Here is a 20,774-nt window from a genome sequence, read left to right as displayed (position 1 = left end):
AGTTTCCTCTTTTGAACAGATGAAAATTAATATAAATAACAACCTGAGAATATACTGTATCTTTTTCACAAAGAAATTAAAAAAAAAAAAAAAACTTTTGATAAGTTACTAACATGACTTTTTTGTTGTGTACTGCACTCCCGTCGTTAATTCCTTATTCTTTAATGGATATTATATCAAAGTACGCTTTTGTCCCAGTTTTAAGAAGGGAAATATATTTTTCAATTTCCACTAAAAGAAGCATGACCAATGCTGGATACTAAAGATTTTTTATGTAGGCCAAATAGCAGAAAAATCTTAAAATAATTTATAGATTAGCTTAATTTGAAAAACAACAGATTAAAGACTTTCAATTTCTTAAGGTATTTCCTTACTCCATTTCAGCATGTAAACAACCCATTCAATTACTAGCTGATTCTTCTGCTTAAACTACCAAACCACAAGCAAAAAACCCAAAGATGATGTGTGCATTTTCTTCTCATTTTTGTTATAAAACCCAAGATTTGTAATGTTGGGTGATTTCAAATTATATTTTGCATCATAGTTTTGTTTTAATGATTGTGTTCTACAAGTTCCAGGATCTCCATCAGCACTCAGATGCTAGAATTATCACAGCAACAACTAATGCAGATACAGTGTCCTATTGTAATGGTTGTTAAAAGGAAATTCTATTGCCAAGGTAACTAACAAAATGTTTATTTAGTTTTACCCTTGTCCTTCTTCTCTTCTTCTCCCTCTAGTCTGTTTTTTTACTTTCATTTATTGGAGCCATATCTGTGTTAAGGCCCAAATCTTGCAATTTATTGTGCCTGTGCTGAGACCCATGGCAGTCACTGGAGCTTCATACATGCCCAGATATCTGATCACATGAATCCGTTAGCTGGATCTAGCCTAACAGAGTGAGATCATCAGGGCTATTCTGGCACCTCAAACAAATACTCCCTTTAGCATCTAAAATAAAATAATCATCATGTGCTCCACACTCCAAGTTGCTCGTTCTGTCTTCCCACCCTGCTCCAGTATAAAGATGGCCCCACCTACACACAGTTTTCTTGTATGACACCCACTCTCACAAGATCACAAGTGGAGTCTCTCCCCCATGGTTAGGGAGTTTCTTTTTGTCCATGACTCCAAACACCAGAGAAAACATAACTGGTGTTGGCAAAAACAATCCCTTTCTTCCTCTTCAAAAGATAAGGGGGAGAGACATTGACCTTTCCAAGTTCAATCCTCCCTTCTCCCACATGAAAGGCAGCCTCAAAGCCTGATTGACCATCCTATCCTCCGTAAAAGGGAGCCATTAAACAACAGATTAGTTTCCTTCAAACTCCAAATTGGAGAAGAAACACTGGGGAAGAGGTGAAGGCAGAGAGACATTCTCTCTCAGCCTTACCTTCCTCCCTCATTAATGGAAACATTTGTTTCCCCCTCTGCTCACAGCAAAACCAAAGCATTCAAACTAGAGGTCTGAGAGTCATTCCAAGTTGAGCCTATGTAAGCTCAATAAAAATATAGTTAATGTGAATTCTTTTTAGTGTTTGCACTACAGTAGTTCAGAGTCAATGGTAATCTCATGAGTCCCAGTCCAGTGCTTTCTCTCCATATGAATATGGACAAGGTAAGAAATAAATAGTTTAAGAACATAAAAAGCAAGTAATTTGATTTCGTTTTAGGATATTAAGTAGGAAGACCATCACCATATGGAGCAGTGTTCTGTGTTATACTGTATAGTTAGCACTAGCTGAGAGCATAAAAATAGGTCTGCTTCTCCTAGCATTCAGCAGAGCCTATAAAAGGGAGGGAGAGAGAAAGAAGAGAAACCAATGATAGTCAATTTCTCTTGTTGGTATCACATGTAACAAAAAGTTATTGGTTAGTTTAATTTACCTTTTGGTAGTCTACTAGATTTCAACAGTTCATTTGTTCAGCTTGATACAGATTAATACATATATTAGTATGCAGGTGTTTCCCATCCCTTCTCTGTATGTTTTCTATTTAGGTTGTAAGGCATGCATCTAACTTTCAGTTTTATCTGTAAAGCAGCAGGCACCCTTCAGCATTACTTATATACATTTTCATACTGTTCTTTGTACATACCAACTGCATATGGAATTGTTTAATCATCTCCACTTGCAAATTCACAATGTCTCGATGGCATGCTTCTCTGGAGGAATAAAGTATAAAAAGTCCCAAATGATACCTTTCTTGTCAATTCCATAAAGACATTAGTTTTCCTCTAGTCCCCCAAACACACACACACACAAAAAACCACAAAACCAACTGTCTTATAACACTATGGGATATCTTGGACACAGGAGTAAGGATAATGATTATCCCCACTCCTAACTGGTGCAGAAAGACAAGTAGAATTGTAATAAATCATTCAGGATGGCTCATGTCTCTTGCTACTCCCAAGTTTCTGCAAGAATAGTTCATCTAGTGATTATATGAATCCTTGTTCATAGTCCTAGAAAAAGGATTTTAAGAGCAGAACAATACAGAACATTTGAGAGCTTGTCCTCTTTTTGCTAACAGGACCAGGAATGCCAATAGAAATACATTTTTACTTTTAATCAGTGATCCAAAGATTGGCCTTTCATCTGATGCATCATAGGTTTATCTTAGATTTGTATTATATTTTTAGTGTTCAATTTGAATGTTAAACTTGTTGGAGGAGAAAAGCCTCCTTCAGTCACACAATACGATGCACAACAATGATGCTCAATAAATGAAAGTCATTCGCCTGTAACTGAAATTAAAGAAGAAGATTTTCAGTACAGGTCCACACTTTTGGAAGGTACCTGCACACTGCATTATGGTCTGGAACCGTGATTAGGATGGGCCATAGAGACTTTGCCAAGTCCATAGCATATTTCAGGTCAAGTGATGTAAGAAGGCATGACCTCTTTGTCCTCATTTCCTAAGAATCTACAGTAAACTCCAAGAGAGTGGGGAATATGAATCTGTACTGATGATCTATTTGAAGGCCTCCTTTTACTGGCAAGTAACACTCCCTCCCCAACCCTTCTGAGTAGTGTCAGTACAGATCTTTAACTTGAAAGGTTCTTAATCTTTGGCATTGGGCTCTATCTCTCAGCACAGAGAAGTCCCTCAAATGAGAATTTTGCACTTGGCAACCTGAGAATCTCAGTACTGGCACCTTAATGAATCCACTATTTTTAGTTTACTTGAAGGTGAAATGGATTCCGGGGAGCACTGGTGTAATTCCATCTTTCCTCTCTGAATTTCTAGTCCTTGAAGAATACTCAAAAGAGGGTCTGAGGCAACAGCCTTCCACACCATTCAACCCACCTCAACAGTCAGGATCTCTTGGCACCAAACTTTGAGGCATCCAGAGTCTGGGATTTTGAGTAAGGGCTCACAATTTATTCTGATTTAGAATTTGTCCTAAAAACTCTTAGCCTACTCCATAAAATATGGATCAGAGCAGAGTCTCCCAATCGAATACCCAGCTGATGAACCTTAGGTTTGATGCAAGAAAATGTATTTTACAAATGGGCAATCCTTAAACCTAGGCTCTTTAAAGGGATCTGCCATCCATAGTGAACTGATGAGGTTCATCTTAAATTTCCAGAGAAACTCTTTTCTTTAATTAAAAAATTCATAGATAAAAAATACAAAAACAAACAACTCAGAGGATGTTACATGTAATATTGCTAATCCTTTGAAAATATGCAATATCTTTTAGAGCCAGATTCAAAGCAGCGAGAACACACTGGCCAATTAAACATACTTTGCAGACGCTTTGCATTGTCAGAGCAGCACAAACAGCCAGCGTGTAACACCCCATTTTCCCCAAACCCTCATCCTCCATAGTCCCCTGCACACATGCCACCCCCCCATTTCACCTTCTGATCCCCCAAAATTCCCCTGCATGCATACAAGTATTCCCCCTGTTGAAGAGACATGAATCAATGGGTAGCTTCTGAAAGGTAGTTAGGTTATTGTAATTTTTGCCACTATTTTCATGAATGCACATTACAGGAGCAGCAGAAGAATGATCCTCTTGTTAGGAGAAATCATTCAAAGAACTGTCCTCTTTCAAAATGGCCACCTCCTCTTGTTCACAATAGAAATGATGCCAAGCTGCTCTCTGGCAACACAGAACCCTCTGTGCTGTGAGAAAGCAAAGATTTGCACTGTGCGAAGCAAGTAAATGGAGGCAATGGCCATCGTTTTTAAGGGCAGCCTGCAGCCTTCGTTCCATTGAAAACAATCGGAGATGGCAGCCATTTCCAAAGAGAGCAGTTATTTATGAGATTCGCTGTAGTAAAACAATTCTCAACCTTTGCTGAAAGAAACCTTCAGTCATAAAAAAAACCAAACCTGGCAAAAATGGTCATTAATCTTTAAAAAAAAAAAAAAAAAAAAAGTCTTCTAATGCTGCATATTCACGATTTTAAGGAGTTTCGACTATATAGGAAGCTTGATTCTGCATTAGTTATTAAAATCATTAAGGACAAAAGAGAGAGTGACATCAAATGCTAAATGTCTTAAAAGATCCATTTAAGTTAAAATTAACTCAAACTAATAGATTTATCTATAAATTCTCAGAAAACATGTACCCAGTAAATGCTGTAATTTTGAAGAGCATATGTATTTTTCATAAATAAAGACATTACGTGTAAAACATTCTACAGTCTTAAGTATGCAACAAGTGTTTCCACACAAAAAAGTTCTATGAACTCGACAAGATTTGAGCATCACCAATGAAGGTACAAAGGGATTCTGACTAATCTCTACCTGTTTGAGGAGTGCTATCCCTAAAATCATTTCCAAACCTGAGCCTGGAAAGTAACATCACAGTGTGATTCTGCTATTCCAGTTGATGCTACTGTGTGTTTTTTTTTTTCCTGTTCCACAAACAACTAATTACATTTCATTTCAAAGTCTGAAAGTGCAAAAGAATATGTCCCTTATATTTTATTCAACTACAATTATAAATACATTAGGAGGATACAGTGGTGTAGGCTGGAAGAATGATAAGAGAGAAATTTGTTTTAATTGGTGTTCTCTAGAGGCAGAGACTCTTCTAAAGATTTGGATCAGAAGTGCACACATGCCAATCTCAAGAACTGACCAAAGAGTTCTGTACCCTCTCTAAGAGGCCGATGAATACATGTACAATGAAAGGGGAAAAACTTTTGAGTCATAGCCTAAGACTGCTTCTCTCCCACTACAAATATCAATAATCTAAAACTAACTCAGTGGGAGCTAGGTCGATATACATGCAAATATATGAGACTTGCGTCACAGACAATTATAGATATGCCATTTCTCTTTGATTTCCCCCCAGTTTTTTCATTTTTCCCCCCTTTAGCAATGAAATGTTCAAACAAAATTGTATTAAAAGCTAACTGTAGGAGATTCAAGCCCTCGGCTTCCACAAACTAAGTGCCCTCCACAGACTCCTACTTTCAGAGCCTTTTAAAAAGATGCAGAAATAAAAATCTATCAGACACATAGGAGGTAATATATACCATTAGGTTCTGCTGTTGACAAAATTTAGTGGCTGTAACAAGAGTGGCAGGTACTCCCCACCCAAACAGTGACACGAGCGCGCTTTACCCCATTTTGGTACACCACATCCCTTCCCTCTACAAGGGCATATCTACCCCTTTCTCTCCTCACTCAAACATATTCCTCCTGTCACACAATGAGCTTCCACCATTAGCCGCCTGGCCTCAATTTCTTTCCATGCTCCCTGGTTTATTTGATAAGGAACTAAAAGATTTTGCTTTGGTTTTCTTCATTCTAGGTATGACTTCCCTAGTGTCACAGAAGAGGAAGATGAACCTTTTTCTTAAGAACTGGGGGTTCTTAAGGCAAGAAAAGGAAAGACAAGAAGACTTCCAAGAGGGGGAAAAAATATACATTTTTATTATATTTCTTGATTAAATCCTGGAGGTTATAAACATAAGAAGCTATGGTATGGTATTTCTCTTGAAATACATATACAAAGAGAGAGAGAGAGAGGCACTTCTAGAGTAGATGGAATGATACTAAGACACAAAGAAGTAATCAGTGTCACAGTATAAATAGTTTTTGCTAGTAGCATAGCAATAGTTCTGTCACATCATAGCAAAGCTATTGTGAGACACCAGAAAATGTTTTGAACAACAAAAAAGAGAAGAACTATTATACAATGTTGTATATATATGAGAAAAACAAAAAGACTATCACAAGAACCACCACAATTTACAACATTTCCAGTTAGAGTAAAATTGTGTGAAATTATTGATTTCCATCTATATAATTGACTTGCAATTTTTTCGACAGAAAATAGAAACCAGTGCCACATTTCTGTTTCTATAAACAGCCTATAGAAATAATATACAATGACTTTTGAAAGAGTCACAAAATAACCTGTTTCAGAGTGGTAGTCTGGTTACTCTGCATCAGCAAAAAGAAGGAGGATTACTTGTGGCACCTTAGAGACTAACAAATTTATTTGGGCATAAGCTTTCGTGGGTTAAAACCCACTTCGTCAGATGCATGCAGTGGAAAATACAGTAGGAAGATATACACACACACACACACATACCTACACCTTAGACGTTAGGGAGTGCTATGTAAAAAAAAATTTTAAACACAAAGGATCTGTTTAAAAAAATAAAAATCAAACACAAGGCAGGGCTCATTTTCGGAGATGGGTGGCTGGAAAGAAGTGGCACTCAGTCAAAGGAGGGGGACTATGGAGGAGAGAAAACCAAAGCCAATACAAACATAAGAATGGTGGTGCTGGCTGAAAAGAATAAGGAAGACCTGAGGTGATGCTGCACAACAATTTAGACCCAAGTTTGTAAAAGAAAATGGGAGAAGAAGTGGGAGATGCAGACACTCCACCCAACAATCCAAAATTTTTGGGATGCAAAGAAAAAACAAACACCCCCCTCCCACCACCATCACATCATAGTTTGGTCCCTCAATAGTCCTCCTTTGCACAGGTCTGATTCAACTCTACCATTGATCACTCATTGATGGGAGTTCTCAGAAGAACAAAAAACCCATTGGAGTTCTGGAGGAATTAAATTAGGTGTCATCTACACCTGAGAATTTACCAAAATAGCTATTTCAGAATAATCATTGAAGAGTTATTTTGGGATAAGTCCCCATGTGGATACTCTTATTCTGGAATAAGAGTGCCTTCTTCCAATTTTCAAAAGGCACTTTCCCAGTCTGGAATAAGTAGCCCCATAGGGGCTTATACCAAAATAACTATCCCTGAATAATTATTCCAAAATAGCTATTTTGGTAAATTCTCAGGTGTAGACAAGCCCTAAATGAATCCCTCCAGAACCCTGATAGGTTTTTTGTGGTTATGAGAACTCCTGGCAATGAGTGATCTCAATCTGTAAGTACAGTTGAGCCAGACCTGGACTATTGATGGACCAATCTATAATAATTATTCAGGAATAGATATTTTGGAATATTTCCAGGTGTGGCTAAATCCTTAGCTAAACTATCTGTCACAGCTAGTTTGAGCCCTTTAGGCGTCTAAAATCACCTTCTCTCCCTTTTAACCCAGCCAGGTGTTAAAACCCTACACAACTGCAGAACTTCATAAAGTTACTGGGGCAAGTCTACACTACAAAGTTTTGCCAGCATAGGTATGTGGGTTAGGGGTTTGAAAAACCACAACCCTTCCTGACATAGCTATGCTGGCAAAAGCCTCTGTCCCTACACAGCTTATACTGCCAAGAGTCCTTTGGCACTCAATACAGCTTCTTTCATTCAAGGAGGTGGTTTTAGTATACTGACAAAATAACTTCTTTTGCTGGCATACGTTGAGTCTACATCTACAAGGCTTTGCTGGTATAGTTGCGCTGGCACAGCTGTACCAGCAAAGCCTTTGTAGCGTAGACTAGCATTTCTTCTCCTTTCTTACATGCTTTGATAAGTAGTGAAATACTTAACAATGCTCACATTTGAAGTATCACAATTGTTATCTGTGTTACCAACCACTAAAATGAATGGGGCAGTTTGCACCTCAGAGCTGTATCAGGCTCTTTGTGGGGGGGGTTGGGAAATCGATCTAAGATACGCAACTTCAGCTACGTGAATAGCATAGATGAAGTCGACGTATCTTAGATCAAATTAAAATTACTTATTTCACGTCCTAGCGGCACGCCGCGATTCCCCCGTCGACTTTGCTTCCGCCTCTTGCCGCGGTGGAGTTCAGCAGTCGACGGGAGAGTGATCGGGGATCGATTTATCGCGTCTACACTACACGCAATAAAATCAATCCCCGATAGATCGATCGCTACCCGCCGATCCAGCAGGTAGTGTAGATGTACCCTTAGTCACAGTTGGCCTTGCCTAGGCTAGGACTTGAAGATGTGTCGTTAGCTAACAAATTCTAACTAACTGGTTTTAAACCTAGTATCAACAAGGCAAACTGCCTTTAACATGGGCTAAACTGGTTGAGTTAAAGCCTAAAGCAAGAAAGAGTAAAGGTCAGGGTGAATGTCACACCAGAAAAAAAGCTCTTCAGTTTCCCAATAGAAGACAGACCTCTTTAGATACAGACAAGGCTGGGAAACACTAAAAAAATAAATTGTAGGGAACAATTTTCTACCAGCAGGGAAATCCATTATGTCATCTAGTGTTTCTTTTCCTCTCCAGTTCCAAAATCTAGAATTCCAACAAATGCAATGCACTTGACCCACGATACAATGAGTTAGGAGGTTTATGGCAAATGTTCCTATATTTTAGATAAGCTCTTTAAAAAGCCATTCCTTTGGCTTTTAGTGAGGCATTTTTTGTTTTCAAAAAATGAGAGAACTTTTAGTAACAGCTCCACATGCACAACAAATGGATGCCAACCAACGTTTTTCATTTACAATACTGGCTTCATTTTGTGTAGACCTACACTCAGTACTGCAGTGCATAACTGAATTAATAGCTTTGCAGTTATTTAGATTCTGAGAAAAGCTCAAAGCATTGCTTTGAACAATTTATTTTCTTCTTAAAAAAAAAAAAATATATATATATATATATATATATATTAGAGAGAGAGAGAGAGAGAGTGTGTGTGTGTGTGTGTGTGTGTGTGTGTGTTTGGCTCAATAAATTTCCACCAAAAGATAAAAGCAGAAGTGAAGGCAAAGTATAAGATACTGAGACCTATTTAATGGTTTTTTTGTAACACCTGACCTATCATATTAAAATTAATGCTCCAGTGATCTCTATTTGAGTGCATTGTTTCAAAAAAAATGTTAAGATGGCAACGAACTTTCCCACTCTAACTTGAGCCATATCAAACCTGATTTAACTGCAACTGAAGTCCATAGGAGCCTTTCCATTGATTTGAATACGAGTTGGATTGTGCCCCCGGGGGCGGGGGGAGGAGGGGAATCTCCCAAAATAGTTAGTACCCAAAGCAGAAACTCCTATTTCTAGAGAAGGGAGAAGCAACAGAAGACACCACAAAAATCTACTAAGGAACTCATCATGCAGATCTAAAACTTACCCAAAAAGCATGTAGCTTACCAATCCTGCAAACGTATGTAAAATTTATTCATATGAGTAGTCCCCATTATGGCATCAACCTATTGAAATCAATAGGGCTACTCACATGAATAAAGTTACGCACAAGCTTACAAGTTTGCAGTATTGGGACCACTGATACTTCAGTGATAGGAGATACAGAAACTAGGACTGTCGATTAATCGCAGTTAACTCACGTGATTAACACAAAAAAAATCGCGATTAATTGCAGTTTTAATCGCACTGTTAAACAACAGAATACCAATTTAAATGTATTAAACATTTTGGATGTTTTTCTACATTTTCATATATACTGTATTGTGTTGTAATTGAAATTAAAGTGTATATTATTCTTGATTATCATTTTTGCTGTGCAAATATTTGTAAACAAAAGAAATAGTACTTTTCAATTCACCTCATACAAGTGCTGTCGTGCAATCTCTCTCATGAAAGTGCAACTTACAGATTTTTTTTGTTACATAACTGCACTCAAACAAATTAATATAAAAACAACGTAAAACTTCAGAACCTAAAAATCTACTCAGTCCTACTTCTTGTTCAGCCAATCGCTAAGATAAACTTATTTATATTTACAAGAGATAATACTGTCCTCTTCTTATTTACAATGTCACCAAAAAGCGACAACAGGTATTTGCATGGCACTTTTGTAGCCAGCATTGCAAGGTGTTTACATGCCATATATGCTAAACATTTGTATGCCCCTTCATGCTTTGGCCACCATTCCAGAAGACATGCTTCCATGCGGACGATGCTTGTTAAAAAAATAATGCGTTAATTAAATTTGTGACTGAACTCCTTGGGGGAAAAGCGTATGTCCCCTGCTCTTGTTACCCACATTCTGCCATATATTTCATGTTATAGCAGTCTCGGATGATGACCCAGCACACGTTGTTCATTTTAAGAACACTTTCAGTGCAGATTTCACAAAATGCAAAGAAGGCACCAATGTGAGATTTCTAAATATAGCTACAGCATTCGACCCAAAGTTTAAGAATCAGAAGTGCCTTCCAAAAATCTGAGAGGGACTGGGTGTGGAGCATGCTTTCAGAAGTCTTAAAAGAGCAACACTCCGATGCGGAAACTACAGAACCCAAAGCACCAAAAAAGAAAATCAACCTTCTGCTGGTGGCATCTGACACAGATAATAAAAATGAACATGCGTCGGTCCACACTGCTTTGGATTGTTATCGAGCAAAACCCATAATCTGCATGGATGCCTGTAGGGTTGTCGGGCATCTTGTTTTTGACTGGAACGCTCTGTCGAAAAGGGACCCTGGCAGCTCCGGTCAGCACTGCCAACTGGGCCATTAAAAGTCCGGTTGGCAGTGCTAAAGCAGGCTAGTCCCTACCGGTCCTGGATCTGTGCTGCGTCCCGGAAGTGGCCAGCAGGTCCAGCTCCTAGGCGCGGGGGGAGAGCGGGGGGGTTGAGAAGCGGGCCAGAGGGCTCAGCATGCTGCCCCCACCCCGAGCACCAGCTCCGCACTCCCATTGGCCAGAAATCACAGCCAATGGGAGCTGTGGGGGCGGTGCTTGCGGGCGAGAGCAGCACGCAGAGCCTCCTGACACCCCCCCTCCCCCCATCTAGGAGTCGGATCTGCTGGCTGCTTTCCGAGAGCAGCGCGGAGCTGCCTTAGCCTCGCTGTGCTGCTGACCAGGAGTCACCTGAGGTAAGCCCGCGTCCCAACCCCGAGCCCCAATCCCTAAACCTGGAGTCCCCTCCTGCACCCCAAACTCCTGATCCATAGCCCCACCCCAGAGCCAGCACCCCCAGCCGGAGCCCTCGCCCCCTCCTGCACCCCAACTCCCTGCCTCAAACCGCAGCTCCCTCCCACACTGCGAATCCCTCATCCTACCTCCCCCAGCCTGGACCCACCTCCCGCACCCCAACTCCCTTGCCCAGTGAAAGTGAGTGAGGGGGAGACCGAGCCACCAAGGGAGGGAGAATGTAGTGAGCGGGAGGCAGGGCCTCAGGGAAGGGTGTTTGGTTTTGTGTGATTAGAAAGTTGGCAACCCTAGATGCATGACCCCTGGAATGGTGGTTGAAGCATGAAGGAACATACAAATCTTTAGCGCATCTGGCATGTAAATATCTTGTGACGCCAGCTACAACAGTGCCACGAGAATGCTTGTTCTTACTTTCAGGTGACATTGTAAACAAGAAGCCGGCAGCATTAACTCCTGCAAATGTAAACAAACTTGTTTGTCTTAGCGATTGGCTGAACAGGTAGGACTGAGTGGACTTGCAGGCTCTAAAATTTTACATTGTTTGATTTTTGAATGCAGTTTTTTTGTACATAATTCTTTTCATGATAAAGAGATTACACTACAGTACTTACTCATAGACATTAAGGTCAGAAGGGACCATTATGATCATCTGGTCTGACCCCCTGCATGCCGCAGGCCGCAAGACCCTTCCCTGTACTCTACCGTTGAAGTCCCCAGTCCTGTGTTTTAGTGACTTCAATCGGCTGAGACCCTCCTGCTAGTGATCCCTGCCCCATACTTCTATTAGGTGAACTGAAAAATACTATTTCTTTTGTTTTTTTACAGTGCAAATATTTGTAATCAAAAATAAAGTGAGCATTTGTATTCTGTGTTGTAATTGAAATCAATCTATTTGAAAATGTAGAAAACATCCAAAAATATTTAAATAAATGGTATTCTATTATTGTTTAACAGCGCGATTAATCGCAATTAATTTTTTTCATCGCTTGACAGTCCTAACAGAAACCCTAATATTAGTTAAACAGGTTGATGATCAATGGAAATATCTACAGCATGTTTACCGTACTTTAGTTGAAAAGCTGAATTCTGATTATACAAAACTGAATGATTTGTTTTGCCATCCAGAGTTTGTATTAAAACACTTCATATAAAGTTACAAAATTCAATTGAAGAAAAAAAAAAAGAAATCAAGTCAATGAAATATTCCAAACATTACATAAACATACTTTACCTGAAATCATCCAGCGTTTCTTGTATCATATTTTGAATGAAATGAATTTGAACTGATGTCAATGGTGCATTTGGTCTATTACTTCCAATGGTGTCTACTATTTTTTCAGATAATGAACTGGCAACTCCCGCAGTGACAGAAGAAGTTATCTTTGGACCTATAGAAGAAAAATGAAGCGTATTAGAGTGAATATGGAGAAGGAGACTAAGAGAAAACTTCTGTTACTCCACAAGGCATCTGTCTTGAGAGAGAGAGATGATAAACTAAACTAGTCAACAACTTAATACTGTTGCCAAAAAAAAAAAAAAAGGCAAACATTCTGGGATATATTAGCAGGAGTGTTGTAAGCAAGACATGAGAAGTAGTTCTACTCTACACAGCACTGAAAAGGTCTCAACTGGCATACTGTGTCCAGTTCTGGCATCACACTTCAGGAAAGATGTGGATAAACAGGAAAAACTCCAGAGGAGCGCAAACAAAAATGAGTAAAGGTCTAGAAAACATGACCTTTGCCGAAAGACCAAAAATAAATAAATCAATCCCCTGGGTTTGTTTAATCAGGAGAAGACTGAAGGGGGACATGATAACAGTCTTCAAGTACGTATAAGGTTGTTATATGGAGGAGTGTGATAAATTGTTCTCCTTATCCACTGAGGATAGGAAAAGAAGCAATGATCTTAAATTACAAGAAGGGAGATTTACGTTAGACATTAGGAAAACTGTCAGGGTAGTTAAGTACTGGAACAAATTACCTAGGGAGGTTGTGAAATCTTCATCACTGAAGGCTTTTAAGAACAGGTTAGACAAAACAACCAACCGGGGTGCTCCAGATAATACTTAGTCCTGCCTCTGTGCAGGGTACTGGATTAGATAATCTGTGGGGGTCCTTCCAGCTCTATATTTCTATGATTCTATGTTTTTGAATATTTTACCCATAAGATTAAGTGACTTGAGAGCCTAAGGGCTAGATTTACAAAAATACTAATGATGTGGCTAGGTGCTTAATGGGATTTACAAAACCACTTGAGATATATGTCTAATTCAGGCACTTTGGAAAATCCTACCAAGTACCTACCTGCATCTTTAACCAGCTAAATACCTTTGTAGATCTGGCCTTTAGGCTCCCAAGTCATTTGGGAGTGTTTACACAGACACTTAGTTTGCTGCAAGCTGAAGTGTAAGTCTGCCGCACACTAAAAGTTCCCTAGTGCACTTTCAGCTACCCGACTTTGAAAAGGGAGTAGATCAAAATGCATGAGAGAACTTTAAGTGCATGGCAGCAGGGTCCATAAAGAGACACTTAATGTTCAGCAGGTTATATTTACACCCAAGCGTTCATTTAGACAAGCCCTTAGATGCTTTTGATTATTTTATCTTACATCTAAGCAGCTCAAGTTATATTTAGTACACTATTAAAAAAAAATTCCTCAGTTACTTGCCCTTTAATTCAGTTTTAATGCTAAAGTCACTTCTGTGACAGTTTTCACATTAGGTATCATAACACACAATAACCACTTGTAAAACCAGACAACTTCCACACACTTACTTGCTGAGGTAGTACCATTTACTGGTGAATCGGACATCAAGAGTGCCTGAATATTCTTCCCTAGCCTCTCATTTGCTTCCGGAGTCTTGATTACAGTGGGCAAAAGTGGAGTATTTGAATTTCCAGACTCAGCATTCGATGAGCTCAATTTTGAAAGCTTGTAAGTCAAATTAAAAACAGTAATAATTGTAACACTTCAGTTGTACTTAATGATGGTTTACATTTTAAGATCTACATTGCCTCATGTATTTTTGTGTTTGGAAAGCTGGAACAAATAGGTCTGGCTAGAAAACAATGATTCCATTTCCCCCAAAATTTTGAGATTTTGGAATTTGCTTTTGTTCCGCATCAGAACAAAACAGAGACCTTTTGACATTTTTCACAGAAATGAGGGCACCAATCCCAGAATACCCATTAGCCTAGTGGTTAGGGAACTCCCCTGGGATGTAGGAGACCTGCTCCAAATCAGGAGTGCCCTACACATCAGATTACACAGATAGTCCTCTCTGAAATATTCCTAACAAAGTTTCTGGGGAGAAAAATTGTTTTACTGAGTTGGCATTTTTTAACAAAAAAGTGTTTAGACAAAAAGTTTCCAACCAACTCTAGTGACTAATGCAAACTAAAATTTAAATACAAATATTTACAGCATATCCTTGAAGCTGACCTCAAAAACTTGGCTTTGCATTAGTATTAGAATGGTAAAACCCAGTATCTACTTACTATTGTAAAAGGAAACAGACACTATTCATGACTAATGCAGTATTTTCCTTTCAGCAGAAAAAATATGGCAGATTAATTAGTTCTCTTCTCTTTTTAAGAGAGTAGAACTATCTCCTCTAGCCTGTAGCAAAGCCATATGTTCTGGTAATGGTGCTACAGGTTCCACATGAGCCACAATTGGAGAAAAACAGGGAGTCAGCAATACAAGAAAAGCCAAAAGAACCTTCAGACTCAACAGTGCCCTTGGAGGTAGTTTGGCCACACAGTTCTTGGGCTCATGTGTTTATTCCCTTTCTGGGATAGTGCCAACACCTCTGGCACTGAAGACCTCTCAGTTTCTTACTTTTGTTTATGAGGACATGCCTGAAACATCCTCAGATAGAGAACCTGCTTGAAACTCAGCGGACTGTGCCCAAAAGTCTTGTTCTGCAACAGACTTTTCCAAAGTGAAGGAAAACCCTGACATTGAGGGAAAACTTGCTATGGCTTGTTCCAATGGAAGATGATGTTTGGCAGGTGCTGGCTTAGTACCACATCTCTATTATCTGGGTAGATCCTGGCACTAACAGGAGGACCCATAACAACAACAGATTCTTGAGACACAAAGATCAGCCTCATAACCAACTCATACTCAAAGCTGCCTACAGAAAGAAAAGAACTGGAATGACGTGGGCTTTTTGTAAATTCAGCTGTAAAGGTTCAGTGCTGCAAGCATTGCTTTCTAGAGAGTTCCTGAATCTCAACAGCAACAGAAGTGGAAGCAGATTTCATAAAGAGGAGTAAGCAGAGACCACCTCAAAAGAAATGACACCTTCCCCTTTCTAGGTCCTATGAGTTTTGTGGAAAATGCTTTCTAAGTCAAGAAATAATAGCTCCCAACTATTCAGAAATTAAAAATATTCTGCATGGTAGTATAGCTGGTCTTCATTGGTTTCAAAGTATTATAATGTCAAGGACTTTTTTAAAAAGGATGTAAACTCATATCATGTTGCTCAAGACCACAAGAGACTTCTCAAAAGTGATTCATTGTAAGTCAGACATTTAAAGAGATCAAGAATCAGAATGGTCTAAACTGGAGTAAGACAGAGACACTGTAAGGTTATTGTGACATCTAAGGGTTATTTTGCAGTCCTTTTAGTACACATTTCCTGGAACAATTTTTGGCAAATTCCAAATAAAAGTATTTATTGCAGGTAAAAGGCAACAGGCAGTCACTGATAAACAAAACAAAGAACAATCACTTAGGAGAGGAATTAGCATAGAGTACCTGTTTCAAGGGTTCTCTAGATTCTTGTTTTCCAATATTTATTTTTGTAGCTTCAGCATCTTGATTTGGATGCTCATCTTCTTCTTTAATAGGAGAGCCCACAAATGCATGTAATGGGCTAGAACGTGTCCCTTGCATGCAAGCACCTACTGTGTTTCTTTTTATGGGAAACACAGTGTTGAATTGGGGAAGGAAATCCAAACCAGGAAAGTAGGGCTGAAAATCCAAACCTGAAAGGGAAAGAAAACAAAAGGCTTTTCTGGCTTACACTGAGGTATTCATTAACACAAACAAACAAACAAACATGGAGAGAAAACCCATATCCTGCAGTACTTATCACTTACAGGAATGCTTTTCTTACAACAGTTATGATTTGCTGTTACACAGCATACCCAACATTATACATATTGGGCCCTGACATTATTATGTCCATTTTATACCAGTGCAGTTCCACTGATGTTTGACTGCATGGATGGTTTGGTTTCAATGGAATCATATCAGCATAAAACTGGCGTTAATGCCTTGGCTAACCAGGCTTGTTTTGTTTTTAGCCTTGACAGTAAACAGAAATGTACTGCAAAAACACTTACCATCTCCTTTTCCTGGAAGATCTTCATTTGTTTTGTAAACTGCAACATCTATAAAATATTGACAAAAATAAAGGTTAATTTAAAACTTGTGTAGATTGAATCTGTGTCAGTATTCTACATCAACACAGTAGTTTAATAATAAGCAATTAACATAACTATGAAACAGGAACAGCTTCTGTATTCTGGACTCCTGCTTCTGCATTCTGGACTCTTGCACTCATACATAGAGCACTGTATGGATACAAAGTTTGTATCTGCATCCGATCCGCAGAAATGGTCTACAGATAAAGGCAGATATCCGCAGACTTGCAGGGCTCTACTTATACAGATTCATGACTTCCAATAGGATTGCACACAGGTGCAGAGATCCACATTAGTGCATGTGCTTTCAGGATCAGAGCCCAAAGGTGATAGCAGACGCACTACTCTAACTTCCCCATCAACATAAGTTCCTAGAAATCAATAAAAATAATGCCTCTGATTGTTTTCTTATTAATTTGCCTTCTGGATATTTGAGCACCATGTTAGTCTATTTCATACTTTTGTTTCTAATAAGTTTTAAAAATACGTATCATAGGGAAAGAGTCTGAGGTGCAACCAGGATCCCAGAACTTTGGGAAAACTTGGATCTCGACTGTGCACCATAGGCCCATCTCGGACAGTAAGTATTCAAATGACCACAGTGGCAGTATTTTTTATTGACACTCAACACTGTTATTTTCTTACAGCCAACTCTTGCATTTTTACAAATGTTCTGATGAAAGTTTGTTGTCTGCCTACTTAAAAAAAAAAAAAAAAAATCCTAGTTTTCCAAAGCCTGCAAAAAGATAGGATCCTGTGCAATATGTGCAAAACTAAAAGCATTAAGCTCTCTGAGCCTTGTTGTATGGAGAAGTACTACACAAGATGATGCCAGACAGAGCACACAGCAAGAATTCATCTGCATTGTGACAGGTTTCAGTGGTAGCCGTGTTAGTCTATATCAGCAAAAAAAACGAGGCGCCCTTGTGGCACCTTGGAGACTAACAAATTTATTTTGGCATGAGGTTTCGTGGAATAGAACTCACTTCATCAGATGTATGAAGTAAAAAATACAGGAGCAGGTACCTTCTTGTCAACTGTCTAATGAGCCACTCTCCTACCACTTCAAAAGTTCTTTTTCCTCCCTTGGTATCCTGCTGTTAATTGATTTATCTCGTTAGACTGACCTAACACGTGATAAAGCACCCCCATCCTTTCATGTATTTATATCTGCGCCTGTATTTTTTACTTCATACATCTGCTTAAGTGAGTTCTAGCCCACGAAAGCTTATGCCCAGATATATTTGTTAGTCTCTAAAGTGCCACAAGGACTCCTAGTTTTTTTTCATCTGCATTGTAACGAATCTTACAAGTTTCAATATTAACAACTTACCATCTCTGACTGGAGAGAACATGTCACCCAAACTATCTCGTCCCAGATCATCAAAGTTAGTCATATTGGCACTCTTCCCATGATCTGTTTCTTTAGATAGAATTACATCCATGCTGCCGCTACGAGGAAAACCTTAAGATGACGACAACATTCTATTAGGAACTTACTGTTTCATTACATCAAATAAAATAAAATAAAAGACTGCTTGCTTTACAAAATCTAACTGAACATCAATCCAAGCTAAGTTTCCCTAACAAAAGCCAAAACAAAGTTTGCTATACTTTTATTTTACGGTCTTGTAGCAATTCTAATTAGAAAACCAACTCTTTGTCTGTACATTCCTTCATGTGAGAGTTACCTCATTAACAGCCTCCAGTCACACAAGTGAAAGAAAAATATAGGTTGACTTTTTCCTTTTATAGAAGGAGTCTTGTTAATGGAGACAAATGCTCAAACTAAGTTTTTCAGGTAACACTACAAAATGTATTGTTTATTTGATGGATGCAGTCAGGATTAATGGAAATTAGAAAAACAAAACAAAAAAACCCCAGCACCCCACTCCCCAAAAAGTAAAGTACTTTTATAAGCTTGGAGAAGAAAAGTCACCTATCAACATTATCCAGCAATAAAAAGCAGTCTCTGCTTATACAGTTGTTAAATGTTCAATTTAAAATTATATATAAATATATGTGTATGTATCTTCAAGCTGCTTCCCTCCCCCCCCCCCCCCCAAGCTCTAAAACTAATGTTTAGAAAATGAGCAGTTAGTTAGGTGTCCCTAGCCTTTGTTTACCAGAAGCTGGGAACGGGCGACAGGGGATGGATCACTTGATTATCTGTTCATTCCCTCTGGGGCACCTGGCATTGGCCACTGTCGGAAGACAGGATACTAGGCTAGATAGACCTTTGGTCTGACCCAGTATGGCTGTTCTTATGTCATCTTAAAGTTTAACCAAAAAAAAGTCTCAATTGAAAATGCTACAAGAATGAAGAAGAAATGAAAGATACCGACATAAAAGAAAGGATTAATAACTATTCTTGATATCTCTTCTATTCTAAAGGTGGTCATTTTTCACTGGAAGTAAAAAGGTGGATATTCCAAGATTGATCCAACTCAGACTTTATAGAGTTAAAGATGGGCTAAGCCTGTCAGCCTCTACATCTCTTTTAAACCTAGAAAAGCAGCATAGAAAAACAAAGCTAAATATAACTTTAGATCACTTGCAGTAGTATAAATGTTGTCTGTCCATAATGGCTTGGGAACTGATCTTTATTGATTTCTAGCTCTATGAGGAGCACCCACAGGTATATACACATCTTAAAAACTCCAGTTACTGCACAAGGTGAGTAACTTCTTCTACAAGTAGCATCCCTGCGTGTGCTCCACTTCAGGTAACTCCCAAGCAGTATCCCTAGATAGAGATGGATGTAACACTGAAGACTGCATTGCCAACCACATTATTTGCTTTAGAAGAATGAATCAGAGCATAACGTTTGGGAAAAGGTATGTATTGAGGTCCAGGTTATGGCTCTGAAACTTCAATGACCAGAATATTGTTAAATGAAAGCCACAGAAGTAGATTGGGACCTTGTGGAATGGGCTATCACCCTAGAAGGAGACTGAACATTGTCATAATAAGAAATAATTTATCCTGAAGACTCTCAAAGTGTATCTGTGGGTGTAACTGCAGATCTTCTGAATCTGTCAGCAACTGACACAAAGAGTCTAGGAGACTTCCTGAAATGCTTGGTTCTATCTAAATAGAACGGCAGTGTGTCCTTCTGACATCTAAAGAACGTAAGGCTGCTTCCTTTCTAGTCCAGTTTTCTTTCAAAAGTCATGCCAGGTGAAAAACCTAGTTAATATGGAATTCAGAAGAAACTTTAGGTAGAAATTTAGGATGTGGTCATAATGAAACTTTGTTCCTGAAGAACATGGTGAGTGTGTGTGTGTGGGGGGTCTGCCTTCAGAACACCCATTTCCTCCAACCCTTCAGAAAGAAGTGATGGCTACCAGGAAGGTTGACTTCATAGAAAGGTGGAGTAGTGCACAGGTAGCCAGAAGAAGTGCAAAAGGGGGCTTCATTAGACAGTTAAGGACCAAGTCCCCACCCCATACCGGGGTTGGTTCCTTGATCTGCATAAAAAAAATTCAGCAGTCCTTTGAGGAATGTTGTCATCGTGAAGTGAGCAAAAACTGAAAAACCTCCATGGACAAATGAAAGGCTGTCATAGCCACCAAATGAACCAGGACAAGATCTGATTTTTATTTTTTTTTATTTCAACAGATAGTCAAGGACAGCAGAAAGGGAAGAGTAAACAGAAGAAGTCTGTCATCAGACACAGGCATGGGGAAATCTCTTCCACTTCTGAAGGTAAGCATTTTTCATAGAGGTCTCTCTGCTGTACTTCTGTTGAAGAGGAAGTCTCTATCCCCAAGAATCACTGAGGAGCTGGGATGAAGAGGGCAGCCAGAGTCCTAGCACAGCACATAGGGAACAGGTGAACAAGAAGAGAGGCAAATCAGGTAAGGGTACCAGACCTGTCTAGGCCAAGTTGGTACAACTAAAATGACACTGGCTTTTTCTTGCTCTATGAGCACTCTCAGAAGCAATGGTATTGAAGGATTATGTGCAGTCGTTCACAGAATAAGGATGACATCACTTAAAAAAAGGGGGGGGGGACCCAGACTTCCTTTCAAACAAAAGTTCCTGTCCTTTTTGTTGAGGGTGTCAGAAAACAGATCC

The 20,774-nt window shown here is 39.1% G+C and overlaps 1 protein-coding gene across 4 annotated transcripts in view; it reads right to left on the bottom strand.

Moving 5' to 3' along the window:
* The window catches only part of NEDD1 (NEDD1 gamma-tubulin ring complex targeting factor), a 57,936-nt gene that overhangs the window by 2,891 nt on the left and 34,271 nt on the right, over positions 1-20,774 (bottom strand). For 2 of the 4 annotated variants that reach the window (XM_034773242.1, XM_034773250.1), the window contains exons 9-14: positions 18,028-18,159; positions 16,614-16,661; positions 16,024-16,253; positions 14,034-14,190; positions 12,488-12,644; positions 2,098-2,164 (exon numbers count right to left, since the gene is read on the bottom strand). In XM_034773242.1, the coding sequence (XP_034629133.1) occupies positions 2,098-2,164; positions 12,488-12,644; positions 14,034-14,190; positions 16,024-16,253; positions 16,614-16,661; positions 18,028-18,159 (791 nt within the window). Of the gene's footprint in view, positions 1-978; positions 1,788-2,097; positions 2,165-12,487; positions 12,645-14,033; positions 14,191-16,023; positions 16,254-16,613; positions 16,662-18,027; positions 18,160-20,774 lie in introns of those variants that run through there. The other 2 variants (XM_034773259.1, XM_034773269.1) reach the window with 2 other exon arrangements.

Source organism: Trachemys scripta, chromosome 1 (genome assembly GCF_013100865.1).
Source record: "Trachemys scripta elegans isolate TJP31775 chromosome 1, CAS_Tse_1.0, whole genome shotgun sequence".
In the NCBI taxonomy this organism is placed as follows: Eukaryota; Metazoa; Chordata; order Testudines; family Emydidae; genus Trachemys; species Trachemys scripta.
Note: the sequence above shows the minus strand (reverse complement) of the source record. Positions and strands in the feature narration are given on the sequence as shown.